This window comes from Pleurodeles waltl, chromosome 2_2 (assembly GCF_031143425.1).
Source record: "Pleurodeles waltl isolate 20211129_DDA chromosome 2_2, aPleWal1.hap1.20221129, whole genome shotgun sequence".
In the NCBI taxonomy this organism is placed as follows: Eukaryota; Metazoa; Chordata; class Amphibia; order Caudata; family Salamandridae; genus Pleurodeles; species Pleurodeles waltl.
The window spans coordinates 300,487,778-300,511,463 of NC_090439.1; the positions used below are offsets into that span (position 1 = coordinate 300,487,778).

The 23,686-nt window shown below is 43.4% G+C and overlaps 1 protein-coding gene across 1 annotated transcript in view; it reads left to right on the forward strand.

Moving 5' to 3' along the window:
- SLC6A3 (solute carrier family 6 member 3) overlaps positions 1–23,686 on the forward strand; it is a 532,713-nt gene that overhangs the window by 442,985 nt on the left and 66,042 nt on the right. The window contains exon 8 of the mRNA XM_069219760.1: positions 17,736–17,860. Within this exon, the coding sequence (XP_069075861.1) occupies positions 17,736–17,860 (125 nt within the window). The remainder of the gene's footprint in view (positions 1–17,735; positions 17,861–23,686) is intronic.

The following is a 23,686-nucleotide window of genomic DNA, read 5'->3' on the forward strand; positions in this document are numbered from 1 at the left end:
GGTAGTGAAAACCTCCTAAAGTAATTTTCCACAACAGCAAGCCCTATCTCTCCCATAGGATAACATTGGGATTGCCTCATTACATATTATGTGTAATTCACAATCTGGAAGCGATAAACTTTTTGAGTTTGGTGTCTCTGGAATCACAATATATCACAACTGATGGTGAAGTTGGATTTTGAATTGTAATTCTGAAAATGACACTTTTAGAAAGTTGACATTTTCTTACCTCAGCCATTTGGTGCCTGCTGCCTGTCTCTAATCACATGTCTGGGATGGGTGACAGCTGAGCTTTGTGTATTTTCCTAGACAGCCACACACCATGGAAGTTTTGGTGTGACTTGATGGGCCATGCTGGAAGGATGGGAGGGAACTGGACCCAGCCCTACTTACACCTGAATAGGCTGTGTTTTGTCCCCACACAAAGGGCTGCATACCACCCTGTAGTGAGTTTGGAGCCAGTGCAAAAGGGGCAGGACTTCTGTGCAGTTCAAAGACCAAAGTCTCCTACACTTAAAAGACCCAACTGGGTATACATACTGGACCTCTGACACCACCAACTCGGTATACTTCTGTACCTGTCTCCCCCACTTCAAAGGCCCAACTGGGTATAAATACCTGACTTCTTATACCACCCACTCAGTACACTTCTGGACCTGTGAAGACTTTGCATGGACGAAGGACTGCTGTGCTGCTATAAGGACTGCCATTCTGCTGGACTGCTGCTTTGCTGGACTCCTGCCTTGCTGTTCTGCCAGCTGTTCCCCTGCCTGGGTGAGAAGGACTGGAGCTGCATCACTTGAACCCAGAGTGACTCCAAGGGCTATCTAGGAGGCTGGCCTCCTGATCTGAAGTCACAGGGATATAAAAGACTAACAACCAACACACTTTGACACCTGAACTCTGCAAGTGGTGAGTCTGTCCTGCCAAGTTGTACTACACCAGTCCTGGACACTTGGAAGTGTACCTGAGGTGTTTGCTACAGGGGAAGTGCCACATCCTCTGCTGTCCCTCTGCTGCTGCATGGGGAGAATTGCTGCATCGCCGCTGTTGTGTGGAACAGAACTAGTGCATAGGCTTCAGAACCAACAATGTGGCACAAGGTCCCGCATCCCCATTGATGACAGCCTCAACGATGATGCGGACACGAGTGTCACAGCCTCTGCGCTCATTGGACTCAAAACATTGCCTTGCCTCAATGTTTATGCAGCAGGAACCCACACCCAAACTCCACACTATCTCGATCCTGATGCATCACCATCGCTGTGCGGAGCACATCGACGCATTCCCTCCATTTTGGGGTAAAAATCAATGCATCTCCTCAACGGCGTGATTCAGAACCCATGCAACGCTTTGCAACCAGGATTCAAGTTACTTTGGCTCAGAGGGCCGCACTTCATCTCAGTCGCACTGAACTTTTGACTTTTTCCTGGTCTGGCATGAAAAGCTATACCTGGTTGGTGCTTCTTGCTTCTAAGCACTATTTTACAGTTTATTCTTTAAAAATGCATGACTCAAGTTCTACTTATTGGATTTTTGTTGTTTTGGTCTTGTTTTATTTATCTGCTCTATTTTTCCAAACTGGTGTGGATTTATTTTGTGTGGAGTTTTCACTGTTTTACTGTTTGAAATGTTGCAAAAATACTTTACACACTGCCCCTAAGATAAGCCTGACTGCTCGGTGCCAGGCTACATGAGAGAGCAAAGGTTGAAGTTTGCCTGACACTTACCCTGGGAAGGATTGTGGTTGCTTTTTGTCTAAGGGTTACGCCCCAGACAACCAGCAACCCAATTTCTAACCATTTCTAACACTGCTAGTGAATTAAATCGTAGTTATGCAGGAACAAATGGCAATGTTTGTGATGATAATGTAAAACGTTCTTGATTTGGATATCTTGCTTTCAAAACAGGGTGGAGTCTGCTGTGGGCTGAGGGTTCAAAAGTGTTGTACCTTCTTTCTGAATAAAAGCAAGCTTATTAATGACTGCATTGGTAATTTAAGTAATATTTCACATGAGGTAAAGGCTCTTGAAGAGCGTGGGCTGTGGGAATCATATGGTACATCGTTTAGTGAGATTGGAAAGGGATTTGCAAAGGTTGGTGAGTGGTTTGATAATATAAGCGAGAGTGTACTTACCAAGGTATTAACACCACTAATCATTATTCTTTTGTCTAATTGGACTCATTGTCTTGTTCAAATTCTTTAAAGCAATTTGCTAAAAGAAGGGTGTAAATTAAGGATGTGAAAAAACTGTGCCAATAACTTCAGCAAGGACAAAGAGAGCTGATGAGATTGAGCTACAGAACATTAAGGCTTGCGCTTATGATGATATAAAGACTTTGGAAGAATCAAGACACAAGAAACTGAACATGATGAAGACAGTATTGTACATAGAGTAGTGGGTTTAGTGATGATTGATTCATAATCAGAACAGTTTGCTAAAGGTATTTCAGGTTAATAAATAATGTTTTCTTATTAACATAAATGTTTTGCACTGAAGACAAGAAAGCTGCATTTTACATAACTTTGTTTTCTCAACATTGGCCGGACAAGGCATAAACAAGGCTGAACTTAACTGCACGTCCTTGGTTTTGTCCCACTGTGGGTCAGCTTATAGTGGAATGTGCAGAAATAAATACTTTGTTGTTGTGTTGTGCTTGGTGAACTCTGATGGCTTCTTCTGTTGAAATGTAACTATTCCATGTCTTTTCCTACCTGCTACAGCAAGCTTATTGATTACGTCTGTCATTGTTTTGAGTGTAACATTTGTATTGTCATATCCAATGACATTAGGTCAAAGGGGTTATATTAACATTCATTCTGGGGATGGTGTAAAGGATGGTGTTAGATGATGCTGCATTGCATTCTGTATTCTGATGCATTAAGTATATGAAACAATTGAATCAGTATACTGACAATGTGATATTCAATGTTCATTTTTTTTAAATAAAAGGACTCCATTCTGGAGGTGACCCGTCTTTAGAGAGCAGACCCACATCAGTCTGTCTAATGCTTAGGACTTAGGATATTTTCATTAGATTTCCTGTTGCGTTTGACTGAGCCTTATGCTTATGTCCTATATTGACTAACAAATCATATTTTGCCTTCCGTAATGATTTTTGATCTTTAGCCCGTTCCGTAATGGTTACATCCTCAGCCACGGTGGTCAGATGCTTAGAACGTAACTGTTATGTCCTCTTCACATGACCACCAAATCCCTCTGCTGTAATCAGAAGCAGAGGGATTTCACTTTTTGTTTTTGAGCCTCGGGAACAGGGAAAGAGCTTCACCTGCTGCCCGAGACATTTATTTTGTCATTGTAATGATGATCAGCGCGCATGGCACTCTGACGTCATTACAGTGAAAGTGAAATGAGCCAATTGGCTCATTTCAGTTTCTCTGCTTTTATGCTCAAGGGGCTATCTTAGCCCCCGAGCACCGAATCACATGGGAGAGGTATAATTGGAAATGGGAGAATCTCCTCTATCCAATCACACTTTCCCCAAGTGGACCCCTGCTTGGGGATCAGCCAAGGAGGGCGGTCCACAAGCAGGGATCCACTTAACTAGACCACCAGGGATTTCTATTAGTTGCAGGGAGCAGCCTTTTAGGCAAGGGCCTCTCCCAGGAATTGGGTAATTATATTTGGCCATTTTCTGTCCCCCCGGGGTTAGATTGCCCTTATATTTAAGCCAGCCTGTTCCGGGGGGAGGGGGGCAGAAAACCACTAGACACCAGAGATTTTTATAAATATATCTCAGAGAGTGGTCCCTTGGGTAAGGGTTCTGCCTCTCAGAGGATAAATGGGTCCTATTTTTAGGTAGATCTGCCCCTGGAGGTCAGAAAACCACTAGACAAGAAGGATTACTCTCTCAAATTTTTATATTTGTAGGTGTGGGGGCCCCCTTGCATGGTCATGCCTCCCCCCCAAAAAAGGGAAACCATCCTTCTGCCCCTCTGAGGGAACAGATAGGTATAATTATCCCATATGCCGCCATGGATGGGAGCAGAAAGCCCACTAGACACCATGGATTGATTTTTCATTTGTAGGGGTGGGGACTGCCCAGCATGGGCATTGCCATGACCCCACTACAACCCAAAAAAAAAACCCCATCTTTCTGCCCCCCCCTGGGGGTGCAAATGGGGCGATTAACCCTATCTGGCCCCCCTGGGATGGGGGGACAGAAAGCCCACGAGGACATCAGAGATTACTTTGTTTAAAAATGTGTATCGGTGGAACTGCCCAGCATGGACATAGCCATGCCCCACCACACCCAAAAGAAGGGATATAGGCTTCATGCTCCCCTGTGGGGGCCCAGTGGGGGTAATTACACCCTTCTGGTCCCCAGTGGACAGAAGGCCCACTAGACCCCTGGGATTACATTTTGTTTAATTTATTGGAGGGGGCTGTCCAGCATGGGTATGGCCATGCCCTCAGCACCCCGCCCAAAAAGGTAAACACTATTTCTACCCCTCGGGAGGCAGAATGGGGCAATTAACCCCATCTTCCCACCGGAGGGAGGGGAGGTAGAAAGCCCACTAGATACCAGGGACTATTTGTTTTTAATTTGTATCGGTGGGGGCTGCCCAGCATGGGCTTGGCCATGCCCCCACCACCCTAAAAAAAAGGAAAGTGTATTTGCCCCCCTTCAGCTTCCCTGCAGACTAAAGCATCTCATCCTAATTGCTAGCAAAAGTATCTTTGATTTCTTGTGGGTGCTGTTTTTACAGAGGAGGCCAGGAGAGTCTGGCTAACTCCCAGTGTCATACCACTTACAATTGGTGAACAGCGCCACGTTTTCGGTGTGGATCGGCAGAGACCTGGAAAAACCTACAGGACCAAGACAGTTCTGAGAACCAGACATTTCGGGGAGTCCAAGGTGGTGTGCTTCTCAACTATCCCATACCATTTTTTTACCCACAATTGCCTGTAAACCTCAAATGTTGACTAAAACCACACAGTTTCCCTTAGACTTCTGTGATGGTAACTTCTAGAGTCCACAGGATTCCACAAAAATCCTACCGCCTTGCATTGCCCCACGTCTGCTGATAAAAATGCTGTGCCACTTAAGTAGTTGGGCCTAGTGCCAGCGGCTGGGGCTGCAGTGGCTCTGTTAAATCAGCGGAAGCTGGCACACTACCTCCCTGCTTTACTTTGTGTTCCTAGACCTGTTGAAAGTGACTTGGAACAACTTCAGAAACGCTGACCCTTAGACTTAGGATCCCTTATTAGTGGTCCAGATTGGACTAGAATACAGGCACACATGTCCATGGTGTCATGCAATGCCAGATTTAAGCTCATACAGTACTACTTTCTTAATACAGGATGCATCACACCCAGATGTGTAAGGGCAGGGAAACTGGAACTGGATTCAGATCAAGGAATTCAAGAATGTTCCCAATAGGCACAGTGACAAGTAATGAACTGCTGGAACATGGAAACTCAAACAAAGTCTAAGAACAAGGAATTCAATAATGTACCCAACAGACACTGGAGAACATTATGGGGTGGTGGTACATGGAATAAACACAAGAATTCGGAACAAGGACAAAAAGGTAAATCAGAACAAGAAAGCAAGGGGACCCTCTGACAAATCAGCAAATAAATAGTCAGAAGCCCAACATGGAAACCACAGAAATCTGGTTATTTGGCTAAAAGGATAGGCAGAACGAAATGTGGAACTATGAAGCAACGAAAACACATAAAGCACAATACTGCACAGACCAGCTAAAGAAAAGCAGGACACTTCAAAAAGCAGTAGCAGGAATCAGGACTCCGCTCAGGAATTAAAGGGTGTAGCAGTGCAGGCAACTGGAGAAGAAAGCAGGAACTTCCAGTAACAGAGGTTTAGCAAATATTCTGAATGCAGAAGCCAGTCTTAAACGTCACCAACCAGTCTCACAGGGTGATTGGAACCCAGAACAGTTGTTATCTAGCTGCTGCACAGTGCAGCTGACAGCAGTTAAAGTCCCTCCTCCAGCTCTGTGCCTGAAGGAGTGCACTGAAGTGCACTGAAGGTCCAGGATGTAACCTGAGGCAGAATAAAACTCTGAACTGGAACCGTATCTTGATACTGAACTTGGCAGGATATTATTGGCTCCTGGTGACCACAACGTTAGTGATTGGTGGGTTATTTAATGTCCCTTTGGAAGATAGTCTTGTGTAATTTTTCTTATGGCATTGTGCACTAAATATAGAGTGGCAAAATGTTGTTAGAGAACCATACTTTTCTTCTCCTGGTGATCTCCATGTCAGGATCCTTTGATCTTGCCATTGGATGGTGCTATTTTAAGAACTTCTGTGAGCCTCCACCCACCAATCACTAACGTTATGGTCATAGATTCAGGGAGGGCAACAGGAAAGGAAGATCTCTCTTGGTTGGGGGATCATCTGTAGTCTTTAAAATGCCTAGATGAGTAATATTCCAAAACAAAAACACAGTTTATGACCTAGGTGTATCCTAAAATCGTGATATTTAGAGAAGTCTTATCCAATTGAAGTACACTGTGATTCGTAGGCTCTTAATACAAGTTTTGAGGCAATTCTGAATTTGTGAAATCTCCTGTTTTCATCCAAAAAGGGATAATAATCTTGTAGTGATACCCCAGGTAGTAATATCTGCTGTGGTATATTCCATTGTCCTGATTATGAGTTGTGTGGATTGCTATGTTTTTTTGTGGAAATCACACACAACGTGTTTGCAGGTTTTACTGGGTGAAAAATCCCACTCGATCTTACACAGTGAGATTCTCACTAGGCAATACCACTTGTTTTTCTGATTACACAATCAAACTACTAAAATCGGGTGGAATATGTTATATTAAAAGGTCCCAGGAACAGAGGAAAATGCCATAAATGGCCCTGTAATTCTTGGTAATTAAATGTATTCACTCTTCTTCAATGGCTCTTATTCACAAATGCACATGTTAATATGTATTCACATGTAAATCTACTCCTTTTCAAAAGGTGTAGTTCACCAGTTTTTGCTATTCCCAATTTCCAACTGCAGATTCACACTTAAATGGAGACTTACATGTCGTTATTCCTTCGAATGAGTGGGTGAATTTTCCTACAACAGAATCTATGAGTGTAAAGTTGCTGCAGGTAACTTTTCACCTACAAATGGAGATCTCTGTCATGGTAGTGAGGACCTCTCTTTTGGAAAGTAGAGGATACTTTATTATGAATTTAAAAAAAATTAAAATAATTTAATGTATATAATAATTGTAAAGTGATTTAAAATATTTATTATAAACTTGGAAATAAAGTATTACAGTATATTTCATAGGAATAGGTATTTTTGTTTTGCTAATACCTTTGGGCCGGTTTGATGAATTTTCGCAAAACCTTTCACATAAAAGTTCATCCATCTCACCTCCCTTCTAGAAAGTTTCAGGGTAATCTGTCAAGTGGCAGTCAAAAGAAAGGGGGACCATAACTATGGTTCCCCTATGCAATTTCCATTCGAAAACTTTAGACAGCACTACAGCCAGTGCCATTGTAGGGGTTTGACGTGTTTTGTGTTGTGTGTTGTGTGGTTAATATATATATATATAAGTTTAAAATGACAGCACTGTCTTAGTGCATGGACAAGTGTTCTCTGGTGGCTGCTGAGTTCATGGAGGCCTCCACCACTTGCAAATATTTCTGCCAATTTGGGGGTGTTGTCAGCCTTATGTGACCCAGTCCCACAGTTGTCAGTACTGACTGGTCTGCAAGAATGACAGATTTCAGGTCCGACAGCCATATGTTATGTTGTGGTGGTACAGCAGACTTCCAGCACATTGCTATTCAATGCTTCGACAGCACCACGGTGAGAAGAATGGCTTATGAGCAGCAGAACGGGAGGTAAGTCCTAGTAAATAGTGTGTGTCTACCTTCTCGAGAGGTGTACCCAGAGCTTCTGCTAGGAATTTTGTGACTTTGTCCCAAAAAGAAGATATTGAGGGTAACTCCACTCCATATGTGGGAAGTCAGCAGGGGCGTAACGACAGCGGGGGCAATTCTCAGATTACCCTGGGTACAATCACGCTGACTTTCAGGAGTAAGGTAGGTTTGGTGTAGATGTGTGTATTTTAGACTGGCGTTTGTGGAGATCACTTTTGGCATTTCTACACATTGGGCCCACTGCCTGTCTGTCAAGGTGGTGGTAAGCGCAATTTTATAGTGGGTGCATGATTGAATAAGTGGAGCCTCCCCACCAGAAAGAAGAGAGGTGTGTGACTGCTTTAAGCTCAACTCCATGTAATAGCAGGGGCTTGAAGAATAGGGAGGTCTTTGATTTGTTTTGTGTTTTATGCCAAGATTCATGTAGCTGTCTCATGAGAGCAGCATACGGCAGGTAAGACCCCTGGGGAATACTGAAGTCATCCACCAGACTATCAAACATAGCCAGTGTTTATCAGAGAATAAATCTTCCCAGACAGGGATGCTCGCTTCGGTTCAAGTCGTGATTACAATGTCCAGTAACCCGGAGGCACCCAGATAGTTCTGGTGCATATGGAGGGTGGTCACTTGAATTAGATACATATTTGGTGCAGCATTATTGGGCCACTCACATGAGCGCCTTGCCATCTTTCCAGGGTACCTCCAATTCCGATCCCATCTACCACTGCAGGACCTAGGGAGAGGTCATTCCCCCAAACCAGTGTCCCAGCTCAATTGTATTGTGGCCTGTTATCCAATTTATAGGCCATTGTAGTTGGGCGACTGCATAATAGCTCTGGTAGTTGGTAGTTGAGGGCACCCAGCCCTGCCCATTTCAGGGGAGCATACAATTTGGACAGTGCTACTCACCTTCTACGTTTGCCCCATATTAGACTAGTGAGGAGCGTTCGCAAATCTGCAAACAATCATGCAGGTAGTGTCACTGGTAAGACAGAGAAGAAATATAGAAGCCTAGGTAGAAGTATCATTTTGGAGATACCTACTCTTCCCATTGGTGCAAGGGGTAGTGATGTCCAGAATGGGAGGGAGGATCTCACGGTAGCTATGGCTCTGCCAAGTTACTCTGTATAAGATCAATTTCCAAGTGGTATACCCATACTCCTAGGTATTTATTAGTACTACAGGATAATGGAGGAGGGGTGAGCAGTAGTTCCATCTGTTGGGCTTCTGATAGAGCCGTCATTGGGAATAAGTGGGATTTGCCCTAGTTCACTTTGAGGTCAGATCCTGCATCAAATCATGGGAAAAGGTCAATGGCCTGTGTTAGTACTGCATTATCGTTTCTTGGGTAGGCCAGTTTGTCATTGGAGTACAGTGATATTATGTGTCAGCGACTGTCGGCTTGGATCCCCCACTGTGGAGCATGAGCTCTGAGTGCGCATGCTAGAGATTCCATTGCTAGGGCAAATATAATTGGGAAAATTGGGGTGCCCTGTTTTGACCCGACCTAGTGGTGTGTTATAAAGCAGCGATATCCAGTTAAGGAATTTGGGGCCTATTCCTATTCTTGCCAGAACTACCCTTAGGAATTCACATTCCAGGGTGTCGAAAGCCTTTTCAATACCTAGTGATGCCACCCACGAATTTGTGTTTGTGGAGCGTGCCCTGTCCATTACCATGAACAGGTGACTTAAGTTCAGAAAGGTGTTTCTTCCAGATGTAAACCCATTCTGATCAGGATGTACTATGGTTTGTGCTATACGGATATGACAGTTGGTATGCACCTTACCTAGTATCTTGTAGTCTAAATTCAATAGGGCGAGCGGCCTATATGACCTCAATCAACAATGGGTCCCTGCCAGGTTTGGGAGGAATCACTAAGAGTGCCTCCCAAAGTGAGTCAGGGAGCATTCCCCTTGAGGGAGCTGCATTATACATTTTAAGTAGGTGGTTTGGAAGTGAAGGCTTCGTAGAATTCTATTAGCCAGCTGTCTGATCCTGAGGCTTTGCCCTGTGCCATTTGGTTAATCGCCTCTATGATCTTGGTTTCAGTTATGAGGGTTTCACGGTTTGCTCAATGGGATGCCCTTAGTTGCGGTAGCTGTAATGTATCTGGGAAGGAATTAATTTGAGAGGTGTCTATGCATTGTGGGGCAGTGCATAGCTCTGCATAATAAACAGGTAATGTGGTATCAATGTTCTTTTGTGTGTTGTGTAGTGTGCCCGCCCTATCTTATATTGAGGTAATAGGGGGCATCGGTGCTTCAGAGTGGAGAAGCCAGGTCGTGTTGTACGGCAGTTGCATGCCTGCCAAAAGGTCAGCGGCTGTATGATCTTCCAGTAGCCACCTGTCGTGGTGTCTAATTTCTGTTTCCAACCTGTGTAGCTCCCTACTCAATGTCAACTTAAAGCCCTAGACTGCTTTAATTGTGTATCCCCATAGAACCACCTTAAAGGTGTCCCATTCTATGCCGGGGTCAGAGGCTGTACCTTAGTTTTCTGTAAAGTATGCAGTGATATGATTAGAAAGGTTGGTAAGGAATGCCTCGTTCTGAAGAGCATAAGCTGGTAGGTGCCATGTTGGTATTAAGGGGTGTCCGTGGCCCCATAGCAGCTGGAATTGCAGGGGCAATGATCTGATTTGGTGCAACCCAGGTATTCTGCCTTGGACAACCTATTGAGGGCCACGTTGCTGCAATATATAAGATAGATCCTGGTGTGTATGTCGAGCAACCCAGAATGATAAGAATATTCCCTGAGCAAGGGATGTTGACTTCCCCATGCATCTGTTACCCGAATTTGTGATGCCCAACGCTTGAGATGTTGGGTGAGTAATACTAATTGCACCCCTGGTATTCGTGGGCGAGAGTGGTCCTTGTCTATATCTGGTACCCAGTTGAAGTCTCCACCCCAGAAGGTGGGCACCAGTACATTATTGCGAAAGGCTGTTGTGAGGGACTGCAAGAAACAGGCCTGATTGACATTGGGAGCATACAAAGATAGAAACCAAATGGGGAGTCTGTCTAGGGATCCCTCCAGGGTCGTGTATCTGCCCTCTGGCTTTACCCTTGTGTGTGTGTCACCTCGAGTGGGATCTCTGGAGCTACCCCAATGAGTTGGTCCCTTGTGTACTGGGAGTAAGTGGGGCCTACTAATATGCCTGTCCATCGCCTGCGCATGCCTTCTAGGTCTGGTGCCGTCATGTGTATTTCTAATCTATTGCGACTTGGATTTTGCGCCTACGTAGGTATTGGTAAATTCTATAAGGCTTCACATAATTTGCCAGTCCTCGTGCATTCTACGTTAGCATTGAGTATTACCTTTCAGTCCCCATTTCCTATAAACACTACAACTGGCAGGCAATCTGCGGTCTGTAAGCATATTACCCCATCCCATACAGTCCCCCGACCCCCACCCAGTCCCCCCACCCGCATCCCACAGTCCATTGTTTCTCGACTTGAATCAAGACTTTGGTATCAAGCATGCAATAAAAAAGGCATAACAATGAAAAATACCCCCTTCCCAAATTGGTGCTCCAGCGGGCACTTAATCTAACGCACCAATATGCAACTAGTAAATGAGTGAATAAAATAGACATAGGGCCTCATTACAACCCTGGCGGTCAAAGACCGGCAGGGTTGTTTTGGCGAATGTACCGCCAACAGGCTGGCGGTACAATCTGCCACATTGTGACCGTGGCAGTAGCGCCGCGGTCGCACCACGGGGACCGGCGGTTTCCGCCATGATTGTCCCGGCAGTTTCCCGCAATGGTTGTCCCGGCGGTTTCCCACCATGGTTGTCCCGGTGGTTTTAATCTGCCAGGGCAGCGCTGCTTGCAGCGCTGCCCAGGGGATTACGACTCCCCTTTCCGCCAACCTGTCCATGGCAGTAGAGACCGCCATGGAAAGGCTGGCGGGAAGAGGAGTCGCAGGGCCCCTGGGGTCCCCACCCTGCTTTTCACTGTCTGCAGAGAAGACAGTGTAAAGCGCAACGGGTGCAGCTGCACCCGTCGCACGGCCGCAACAATGGAGCCGGCTCCAATGTTACAGCTGACATCCCCACTGGCCCAGCAGGGATGTCATAATGCGGCTGGAGGGATTGTGGCTGCATAGGCGGCCGCTCGGCGGTCCAACCTTGTTGTAATGAGGGCCTTAGTCTGCTACCGAGTAGAATTGTGTAGGCGATGTCAGTAAAGCAATGATAGGGGTAAGATTCTGTGGTGTCTCAGCCCCCAGCAACACAAGCAATTTACCTCACTGTGGGTTATTGTTCTGGGCGCCCTGTTGCTGGGGAGCCAGCACCCCCTATGTGTGGGTGATTGTGTACCCACAATCATAGCACAAAATCAGAAGTTTGAGGGGTGACTTTTGGGTCCTCTCAGTATAGGTGGACAGCCAACATTGTTGGGCTTCCCTATGTTTCTAGATCTGCATTGTTGCTCTCTGACCTGGACGGGGACTGAGTTATCACTCTTTGTACCACTTCTGTGACAACTTGTGCTCATTCCTTGGCCGCTTGCTCTCTTGAGGGGCCCTGTGTGGGTTTTGTTTTCCTCAGGTGGAGATGACCTTGAGTTTTCCAGGTTGTGGAGGTGTCTTAAGAAGTGGGGGTCGGGGAGTTATTCCTTTGCATTCCAGCCAATTCCAGGCCACGTCAAGAGTTTTGCAGAAGTTGGTGCTGTCCCCTTGCATTATGTTTGGCATGGCATGGCCAGAAACTGTAAGGCATACCTGATGCCATGTTCACATAGACAACGTTTAACAGGAAGAAAAGAAGATCTATGTTTCTGTATGTCGATCTTTTAATCTGGGAAAATGTTGAGCTGTGCGTTTTTCACAGACCACGGACCTCTCTCACTGGTAACTTGCAGAATGTGGTCCCTATCTCTGCAATTTCACCAGTTATAGTCCACTTCTTATGACCTCACATATTATATCACTCATGATATGTTCAATGACACCAGCAACGACGTCACTGATGACAGAGATAGCCAGTGGGAAAAAAACTTTTGCCCAAATCAGAACGACCTATTCTTTCAATTTGAGCTCCCCCAGGGCTCCAGAGCGGCTTCCTCAGGACCAACTGTCCAGATGTCTAGCTGAGCAAGTTTACACCAAATCACAAAAAGCATGCTTTTTGAATACATATGTAGCTTTCTGTCAAATGTTGGTGCAATTCTGTTCCAAGGCTTAAAAAGACATACACAAAGAAAGAGAATAACGTTCAATGTAGTACAGTGTAATTTTTGCAAAAAGGGATCTAGGTTTACAACGTATATTTTCACACATTGAGGAGAATTCATTGGTAGATGATTGCATCAAGGATGGATTTGCGATTGGATAACAACAAATTAATTTAATGATTAACATCTTAGTTGCTGGGCCTCCCACCAAACCCCCAATATAGGACTTGTAGGTTCATCAAGAACCCTAGGTACCCAGAGCCAATAAATTAGCTGCACCTCGCAATTGGTTTTCATTGTACACTGGGTATACAGCAATTCATTTAGTGAAATATAAAGAGTGAAACATAGATATCAAGGAAACCTTTGCATTTCCAAAAAGGGCACAAGATAAGGTGTTGAGAAGCAGTGGTTATTTCCACATCTCTGAATTCCGGGGTCCCCAAACTAGCATGTGAATTACAGGGCATTTTTAAAATAGACTTCTTTTTTCCACACTGTCTTACATTTGGAAGGAAAAAATATAGAGAAAGTCAAGGGGCAATAACACTTGTTCTTCTATTCTGTATTTCCCCAAGTCTCCGGATACAAATGGTACCTCACTTGCATGGGTAGGCCTAATACCCGCGACAGGAAATGCAACATGGACACATCACATTTTTACATTGAAATCTGATGTGTTTTTTGGAAAGTGTGTAGCTGTGGATTTTAACCTCTAGCTCAGCCGGCACCTTGGGAAACCTACCAAACCTGTGCACTTTTTAAAAATAGACACCTAGGGGAATGCAGGATGGGGTGACTCGTGGGGCTCTTACCAGATTCTGTTACCCAGAAAACTTTACAAACCTCAAAATTTGGCCAAAAAAAACTTTTTTCCCTCAGATTTCGGTGCGGCAAAGTTCTGGAATCTGAGAGGAGCCACAAACTTCCTTCCACCTAGCATTTCCTCAAGTCTCCCAATAAAAATGGTTCCTCACTTGTGTGGGTAGGCCTAGTGCCCGCGACAGGAAATGCCCCAAAACACAAAATGGACACATCACATTTTCCCAAAGTTAACAGACCTGTTATTTGCAAAGTGCCTAGCTGTGGATTATTGGCCTCCAGCTCAGCCTGCACCTAGAGATACCTAGCAAACCTACATATTTTTGGAACCTAGACACCTAGGGGAATTCAGAATGGGGTGACTTTTGGAGTTCTCACCAGGGTATGTTACCCACAATCCTTTGCAAACCTCAACATTTGGCAAACAAAACACTTTACCTTCAGATTTCGGTGCTGCAAAGTTCTGGAATCAGAGAGGAGCCACAAACTTCCTTCCACCCAGCATTCCCCCAAGTCCTCCGATAAAAATGATTCCTCACTTTTGGGGGTAGGCCTAGTGCCCGCGACAAGAAATGCCCCAAAATACAACTTGGACACATCACATTTTCCCAAAGAAAACTGACCTGTTTTTTGCAAAGTGCCTAACTGTGGATTTTGGCCTCTAGCTCAGCCGGCACCTAGGAAAACCTGGCAAACCTATATATTTTTAGAAACTAGACACCTAGGGGAATTCAGAATGGGGTGACTTGTGAGGCTCTCACCAGGTTCTGTTACGCAGAATCTTTTGCAAACCTCAAAATTTGTCAAAAAAATACTTTTCCCTCAGATTTCGGTGCTGCAAAGTTCTGGAATCTGAGAGGAGCCACAAATTTCCTTCCAACCAGCATTCCCCAAGATTGAGGGCCAGGAAACTGTTTCAGTAAAATCCCCTTTCAAACGAGGCCTTCCCGAATGGTGGGGAGACACGTTTGGGCCCCTTTTCCCCACCGGAGTAGGAAGTGGCCTTACCTGCTTCTTCCTGCTCTGATGGAGAAAATATGTGTGACGTCAGTGCGTCACAAAGGGGTGGGTGGGGATGCGGGAGGGGGGCACGGAAGCTCTTCCATGTCTCCCGAGGTTTATTTAAAAAAAACAAATCCTCGGCCACTTGCTGACACCCACACCAAAGGGGTTGAGAAAAGGAAATATGTTGCAAAATCTCTATAACTGAAGTAAGAAAAACACTGGAATATAAATGCTACACTTTCATTTAAAAAAACAAAAACTGAGACCCCCTAAAAGTATTAAGTCATTTTCCTTCCAAAATTACTTTTAGTGAAAGATTATAATGAAATGAAAAAACATTATTTATTTTTATACAGCACTTATTATTGGGATTTAGTATTTTTTTAAGAGTTCTCGAATTTAACACTTATGGGAAATGAGACACATGGAAAAACTGTTTCGTCAAAGTTCATGAAATGTAGTCACTTAACTAAGCCAAAATTCACGTGGTAGGGACAGATTTACAATTTTTTCATGCAAATCAGCGCAGCAACCAAATTTTCTGTGGTGCGCTGCACAAGGGTTAAAACTAGAGGAGAGCTGTATCTACTCAGGCTGGGCTGCTGCTGATGTCTCACCGTACTCTGGCACTCTCATCAGATTGCCTTGCACAGCGCTCAGCCTTGCTTCATGGTGAGTGTACTGTGTCTAGCATAGGATTGGTACTGGCAGCCTACCCTTCCAAAACATACCTAGGCGCATTTCAGAAGGATCTCACTGCAGCACATATGAATTGCATGGATTTTTTAAGAAATGAAAACATTTCCCCTGCTTCAGGGATGCATTATATTTTAAAGCAAAGCCTGGTCCGGTTGTTTTAGTAGATCGGATTTTGCATCAAACCCTATGGGTGTTTACGCTGCTCCACCCGAACAACACCCATTGCAGTAAGTTGAAGCAAAGGGCTTTTTGCACTGAGAAAAGAGCACTTTCCAGCGTTAAATACATTTGGCTCTTGAAAGTAAATACCTATGCTTGGCTTTGCCTTGTATAGCATCACTTCGAGTCCCTTTAAAACGGTGCAAAGCTTATTAAATTTAGCCCATAGTTTCATTGATCAATAATTGACAACTAATCACTGGACTATGCACAATATATTACATATAATAAGTTCTCAAGTCACGCTGATTATTGATAACTTTAACCAAGAACACATATTATTTGGGTTTGATTTCAGGTATGAGTGTCTAATCAAAAATATATGTCTTTATTAACCAATTCTTTATCGATGCGCATAATAATTTAGAAAAGTATTCAATCATATCAGTTCTAGTGTAAAGGGCACCATAAAACAACAGCAAGCTAGTTTGCAGTTGTGCCCCAGAAATTATCATGTCTTTACAGAACGTAATTTGCAAAATGTTTTCTTTGCGGCCTGCAGTTCATCCATCGCTATTTAGTCTTGATTTCATTTCATGGCTCTTTCATCTGCTAACACTTTCTGTCTCTATATCAGACACTTGCAGGTTCTTTTTCAACCCTGCTTTCTCTCTTGGTCACTATTTTATTACCTTCTTTTTCTCTCATTTTGCCCTTATGTCTCTGTTGTCTAGGTCAAAGTCTAATGATGAAAATTAAGGCCTAGTGCCAGTGGGCACCGGGGCAACCACACCCCAGAAAGTAAACAGTGCCATGCAACAGGTTTACTAAACCATCTAAATAACCATTATAAAGTCAAACAGATGCATTATTTTTGATTTTATGATTGTTTTAACAAGTTCCGCACATTCTACTCCTTCAAAGATCATTGCTCGTAGTTCTAGTTTAATGATCCATTTACACTCGATTTTCGAGGTGAAGTTTGTAAGTGTGCCTTGAAAGTGACCAGGTATATCTAATGATGATGCCACAAAGTGTATACTGAAATTGTTCAGAATAATGTTATTTCTTTTCCTGGCTATGTAGAACCTAAAAAGCCAACGAATGATTCTTTCTGCAGCACACATATGATAAAGTGCCCGCATCCATTCATTATTACATTACTGCAAGCCAACCAGGAGTTCCTTTATATGGCCGTTATTCTGGGAAGACTTGCAATATTCTTTGAACCTGCGCAGATTTTTTGCCTCATAAAATATGGGCACACCATTATCCTTCACACAAACGCCTAAATCCTTTCTCCTTAGTGTGAATGAATATAGTTGCACGCATGAAGAATAAATGTAGTCAGAACTACCATAAATGGCTCATTTCTGCTAATCGCTGTTAATTTTAGGAAAACTGTTCAGAACAGCTGATCAGACAGTTCTATGTCACTGTTTAAAAACAACTGTGATTCTCCTTTTTGACCTGCTCTTTACAGTGTTTGCTGGTAGTAGCCATTGTGATGTCACAATTCAACAACAATAAGTTATTATAGCAGCTACACCATTTTGTTACAGTGTACTAGTGAGGTCACAACTAGGCAGGTTTTTATTCAGGGAATTTGGTCTCCCATGTATTATAATTTGATTGTATTATAATATGATTCGGATTTAACATACTTGCTGTCGATACCTTTTTTTACTTCATATCACAGAGGTACTTATTTACAGCAATGAAATGAGAACCCATTTAATAGACGGTAAAACAGATTAGCGAATGTAAGAAATGAAACAGAAAATGCAATAAACAGAATATGAAGCAGAATAAATGCACACATTAAGAGATAGAGTCAATGAAATTTCTAAGATTTGAATGGAGCAGCACTGGTAATTCTGTGTAAAGTTTGAATCTGGTGTATTTTATTGTTTCACAAACTCGCCACTGCGTTCTCAATCTTATACTGGTTTCTTTTATATTTGTCTCTGTCTTCATAGGGATGCAATCATCACCACGTCCGTTAACTCCCTCACAAGTTTCTTCTCTGGTTTTGTCATCTTCTCCTTCCTGGGCTACATGTCACAGAAGCATAATGTAGCAATCAGTGATGTTGCTAAAGATGGTAAGTACATCCACCCACCACAGTCTGTTGCACAGCACTGCCCTGCAGAGTGAGGTCCATTATTCGTTATTATCTTCACACAGCACAACTCTCTAAAATTGTCACGAAATGTGTCTTTTGATAGCCGTGCAAGAACCAATAGCAAATAAGGTAGTTTTTACTTGAGTAAATACCAGACTAGTATAAGGTACATACCTCGTAATTCAATACCAATCCTATGGGTTAATGTTTTAATTAATTCATCAAATCCAGTCAATCATTCTCAACCATAGTGGCATACTGCTCTTAGGTGTTTTTATTCTGCTGAACCTTAAGCCTACTGTAAACATCTGTGTAATAGACTCTGGCCCTCATTTGGACCTTGGCGGTAAAAAACACCCACTGCCGCAGTGACGGCCGCCAAAAGACGTCGCCCCTACTACCAGCTGTCTGGCATAATATGACCACAGCTGGATTTCCGCCAGAAGGATGGCGGAAATCCAGCAGTGGCCATGTTAGTTGACAGGGGTAAGGTGGCGCTGCTGCCAGCAGCAGCCCCACTCCAGTAGTCCGCCGCCAGCCATATTATGAGAATCAATACGGCCTGGCAGTGTTCTGCTGGCGGAGGCTCTGCTGGCAGCAGCCCCCCCTCCAGTCTCCTGCCGGAGGACCCTCTACACAAAGGTAAGTCGGTGCTCCGACAGGGGATGGGGGTGCTGTGTGTGTGTGGGTGTGTATGTCTGTGCGTCCGTGTCTGTGGGTGTGTGTTGCGTGTTGTATGTGTGTGCATGTTTGGGGGTGTGAGTGCGTTTATGTTGAGTTGTGTGAATGCATGTCTGCGTGTATGTATGTAAGTGTCTAAGTGCGTGCGGATGTGTGTGTGAATGGATGTATGCATGCGTGGAAGAATGTGGGAATGGGTGTGTGAATGCGTGTGTGCATGTGTGAAGGGAGGGGCGTGTATGAAGGGGGGTCAGGAGAGGAAGGGGTGGGGGAACATCTGGAGGGGGAGGGGATGGGGAAGACCCCTATCAGTGACAGGGATGGGATTCCCTGTCACTGATAGTGCCTACCGCCATGGTTTTCGTGGTGGTAAGGAAGCCACGAAAACTATGGCACTAGGCGGAGTCATAATCCTGCAGGAGGTACAGTGACCGCCTCCGGGCTGGAGATGGATGTCTCCAGCCCTGTGGCTGTTACCGCTGTGGCGGTCAGTGCAATGTCATAATATGGAGAAAAGTACTGCCAGCCTGTTGGCAGTACTTTCCTCCATATTACTGCCGACCGCCGGGGTCTTAATGACCCCCTCTGTGTTTTGGATTAAGCTAGTTAGTTTATGTGTGCCACAATGGTACATTTTGTGTAAACAGTGGAATACAATGTGTTCTTGGAACATCTGTTTCATACAGAGCAAGCCTTGACAAAGACAAAGGTTTTGACCATTTGATGATGTGGAGACAGCGTTGTGTTATGATGGCACATAAATAAGCATTGGGTTGCAATTACCTCTGCAGGTTAAGTATGGGTAGGGCTTCTCAATTGCTGAGGACAAACATTTTGCATCTGGCTGACAATATTTTAATATAGAATACAGACATTTATGCCCTGCACTTTATGGACATCAAAATACTTGTGGTATTGGTCTGTAACTATGCACACTTGTACTTAATAAGTAATTTGGCTAATAGATTACGCAAATCACTCTTACCACACTTGAAGAGGACTGTGTCACTTTCTCTGACCTAGAAATCCATAATTATGTATGGCAAGTGGAAGTTGGTACTTTAGGGACTGTCAGGGTGTCAATGAGAGGCCCTCATCAACAGAAAACTAGATTTATCCAAAGCCTTTTAGCTCAATGGACCTTGCAAACAAGACTTAAGGAAGAGAGTAGTCTACACATCTGATAGGAAGATGAACATTCTGTCTATGAGAGGAAAACTGGTAAACTTAATGCAGACTCTGGCTTGAATCATTGATCCAACTACTTGTTTGTATAATTGTGGAAGGTGTTTTTCTGTTTGATACCAAAGAGCGAGGTGTACAGGTTTACTATGCACAGATGTTTACCATCAAGAACTTGCTGGCCAAAGCTTTAGTGTTTGGATAGAGAGGGCATTTGCCAACACAAGCTTACCACTAGTTGGAAGAATATTACAATAACAAGGATATTAGTAGTCTGTGCCAGCTGTATATGTTGAGAAATATTCTGCCATGAACTGCTGCCTTCTGCTGTGTAACTTGTTTCTTGAGGGTCGAGTTACCTGAAAACTGAATAGGTTCTGATACTGAGGACACCTACTCCCCACCTGGAGGAATTCCAATAAACAGGATTACTGGGAGTATTTTGTGGACTTATTACCATTTGTACAAACCACTCTGCAACTTTTCTCCAGAAGAGTTCTTTATCTAGAGCCAGAACATGATCAAGAATCACCTATTGGGCACCCTCTTCATGAGTGCTTTCAAAAGCTACCGGGCTACCTACAAACATTACAGAATGTTTTAATGTGATTCAGAACACCCATACAAAGATACGAGAATGTTAGCCCAACTCTCCACAGCCTTCATTGCCTCCCAGGTTGAAGTGAGTCAAATTTTGGACTGTTGTAATAACTTTGAAGGTAGTGTAGCACAAGGACTTGATACACTTGACGGTCAGGTTGAAAGTCTAAAAATTATGCTGGCCCTCTGAATAAATAATTGTTGGAGAGCCTAGCTTTTAAAAGGAGTACTTTGGGTGATAAGCTACTGCCAGGGGCGTATCTTCAAAGAGTGGGGGGAGGGGTTGTATGGGTGTCAAATCCCCAAAGTACATTTTAGGGTTCGAAGTTGGGTCTAGTGGCTTGTAGTCGGATTTGCCCCTGTCTCTATTGGGTTTCACTGGGGTTCAGCAGCACTGAAACACATAAGCATCTGAATCTTTAAATGTCCATTTAATGTAACCCCTCCTCCTCCGTTCCGCAGACAGAACAGTGATATCTTTGTTCCAGATAAGCATTTCACATTCTAAACCCATGCTTCCTGCATTTTCTGTTCTGTAAATTATTTCCACGTATTTATTTTTGTCATCTGCTAGTCCACAAAATCTCAATATATGTTTGCTCTCATTGCAAAAGAAAAAAGGGAAACGGTAATTATGAAAACATGGCAAAAGTACACAACTGACAGTGCCTGAGGAAACTAGGGAATGTGCGTCGCCCTTCGGATGTCTATTTATGACTGACAGCTTTGCCTATTTAAAAAGGCAATTCTGACCTACACTTGGCAAATTTGCATATATTGTATGTAGATTTTGTTGATTGTACATAAGTTCGTACAGCCTACCTAGCATTTTGAGAAACATCATCTGTTATTATCATCTTTAAATGTACTCATTTTGGTCTTGTAACCTGAAGGCATTGATTAAAAACATAGGGCCAGATGTAGGAAGGCTTTTGCGACTCGCAAACGGCGAAAAACGCCATTTGCGAGGCGCAAAAGCCCTTACGCGATGCAGAATCACATTTTGCGAGTCGGTACCGACTCGCAAAATGTGATTCCGACTCACAAATAGGAAGGGGTGTTCCCTTCCTATTTGCGACCGCATCACGATGTAGAGTTGATTTGTGACCGCGAAAGTGGTCGCAAATCAACTCGTAGTTACCATCCACTTGAAGTGGATGGTAACCCATTCGCAAAAGTTAAGGGGTCCCCATGGGACCCCTTCCCCTTTGTGAATGCTCACAATACTATTTTTTCAGAGCAGGCAGTGGTCCTATGGACCACTGCCTACTCTGAAAAAAACCGAAACAAAAAGGTTTCGGTATTTTTTCTATTTGCAGCTCGTTTTCCTTTAAGGAAAACGGGCTGCAAAGAGAAAAAAAAAACTGATTTTTTGAAAAGCAGTCACGGACATGGTGGTCTGCTGTCTCCAGCAGGCCACCATCCCAGAGAGTGCCTAGACTCACTATGGGGTCGCAAACTGCGACCCACCTCATAAATATTTATGAGGTGGGTCTTTGTGACCCCATAGCGAGTCGCAGAAGGTGTCTGAGACACCTTTCTGCATTCCCTTTAACGAGTCGCTGGGACTTGCAATTTGCAACTCGCAAAAGGGACCCTTCCTACATCTGGCCCATAGTTTCAACACGTGTAAAAGTGGGTGATATGTTGGCCCACCACTTAGCTCAAATTTGAAATGTGTTTCATATAAAAATGTGTAATGTCAAAACAAACCATACCTCAGTGTACTGCCTAGTAATACCCTACTAGCATGTTTATATTACCCACATCCTCATCACATACTGTTTTTGTAATCTAGCTCCAGCAATATTCCATGCACATAATATGGTTCTTTCTAATACACCTCATATTCTCAGTGATATCAACATTTTCTCTGTAATACCCTGCATTGCTCTAAGGAGTTAGGATCAGACTATATAAAGTACTGAACATGCAGTAAAAATAACCAAAGAGCCCTCCCTAATCGTAACAGGCAACACCCCCCCACACACACACTACATCTATATCTGTGTATATATATATATATATATATATATATATATATATATATATTTTTTTTTTTTTTTTTCACTGAAAGAAACAGGGGTTAAAGTCATGTTAAAGTTTGGTGAAATGTTTGGTAGCAACCTAATGTTTTTAACTTTAAAAACCTCAGAAATTCACCAGTTATAGTTATCTGATGTACCTAAGTTGTGTCTAAAGGTAACTGTAACTCACACCCCAGCCAAGAACATTACAGTTAAGTGAAATGTTTAGTAACAACATAATGTTTTAAACTCTGAAAACCACAGAAATATACCCTTTATAATTTTCTCTAGCAGCTATAACTCATGTCCTAAGGTCACTGTAACTTGCCTCCACGCCATGCACTGCTAATTACCCCACATGTTGCATCACTCATTACTTTGGACTGAACATTTCACCTAACTATTACATAACTTTAACCTTTGTGTTTTTTTCAGTGAATATATGGAGACATATAGCCTGTGCATGCTATTAAAAAAGTAGCACTTTAAAAAAAAGTTTTGTAGAGATTTGTCAAATGCCACCAAAGTTATTAGCAACACAAAAATGCATTTCCTATGGAAATACGATCTAGCTATATCTGCCAAGTGACAACCACCACTGCCTCTCTCTCTCTCTCCCTTTGGACAACCAGTCAAATTAGCTTACTTGCTTTGAAGCCTGCAACTAGCACATTACAATCAGATCACAGTAGCAGACACTCAGGCTACTGATTTAATGCCTTGGAGTCAAAGCCTGCGGCTTGCACATTTCAGTTTATATGGCATGTGTTGCTGTTGGTCTCATGTTTCTTATTAAATGTTTATCTTTTTACTTAATCTTGATGTGGACATTACATTTCCATATTTCTTCAGCGTTGTTGTGTGCCTGTGTTTCTACACACACCACAGCATACATTTTCTCTTGGGAGTGCTCTGCTGTTCAGGCTACAGAAGGTGAGCTTAAGTTTCCCTTAGTGGAAACTGCACACCAGTGGGTCATTTTGTTTGAGCCATGTGGAAGCTTTGCACAATTTCCATTCAAACATTAACCTACAGATGGATTCCTTATGATTCTCCTGCCCGTTTAGTTAGCTTGCTTTATCTAGTGCTCCATGGTCCTTCCTAAAGAAACCATCTTGCACCTCTTTAGGGTTCTTTGGGTGCTTCCAGTTGACCTATTGCCCTCCTTTTCTAAGCAATTTCTGTTTCTTTTTATATTATGTATTGTTTTTGCATTATGTTTTATAGTTTCCTTAAGTTTATCCCACTCCCTTTCATATTCCTGATCAGTAATTTGAGGCCCTTGGGAAACTTTGTAATTTCCCTCTTAATTTGC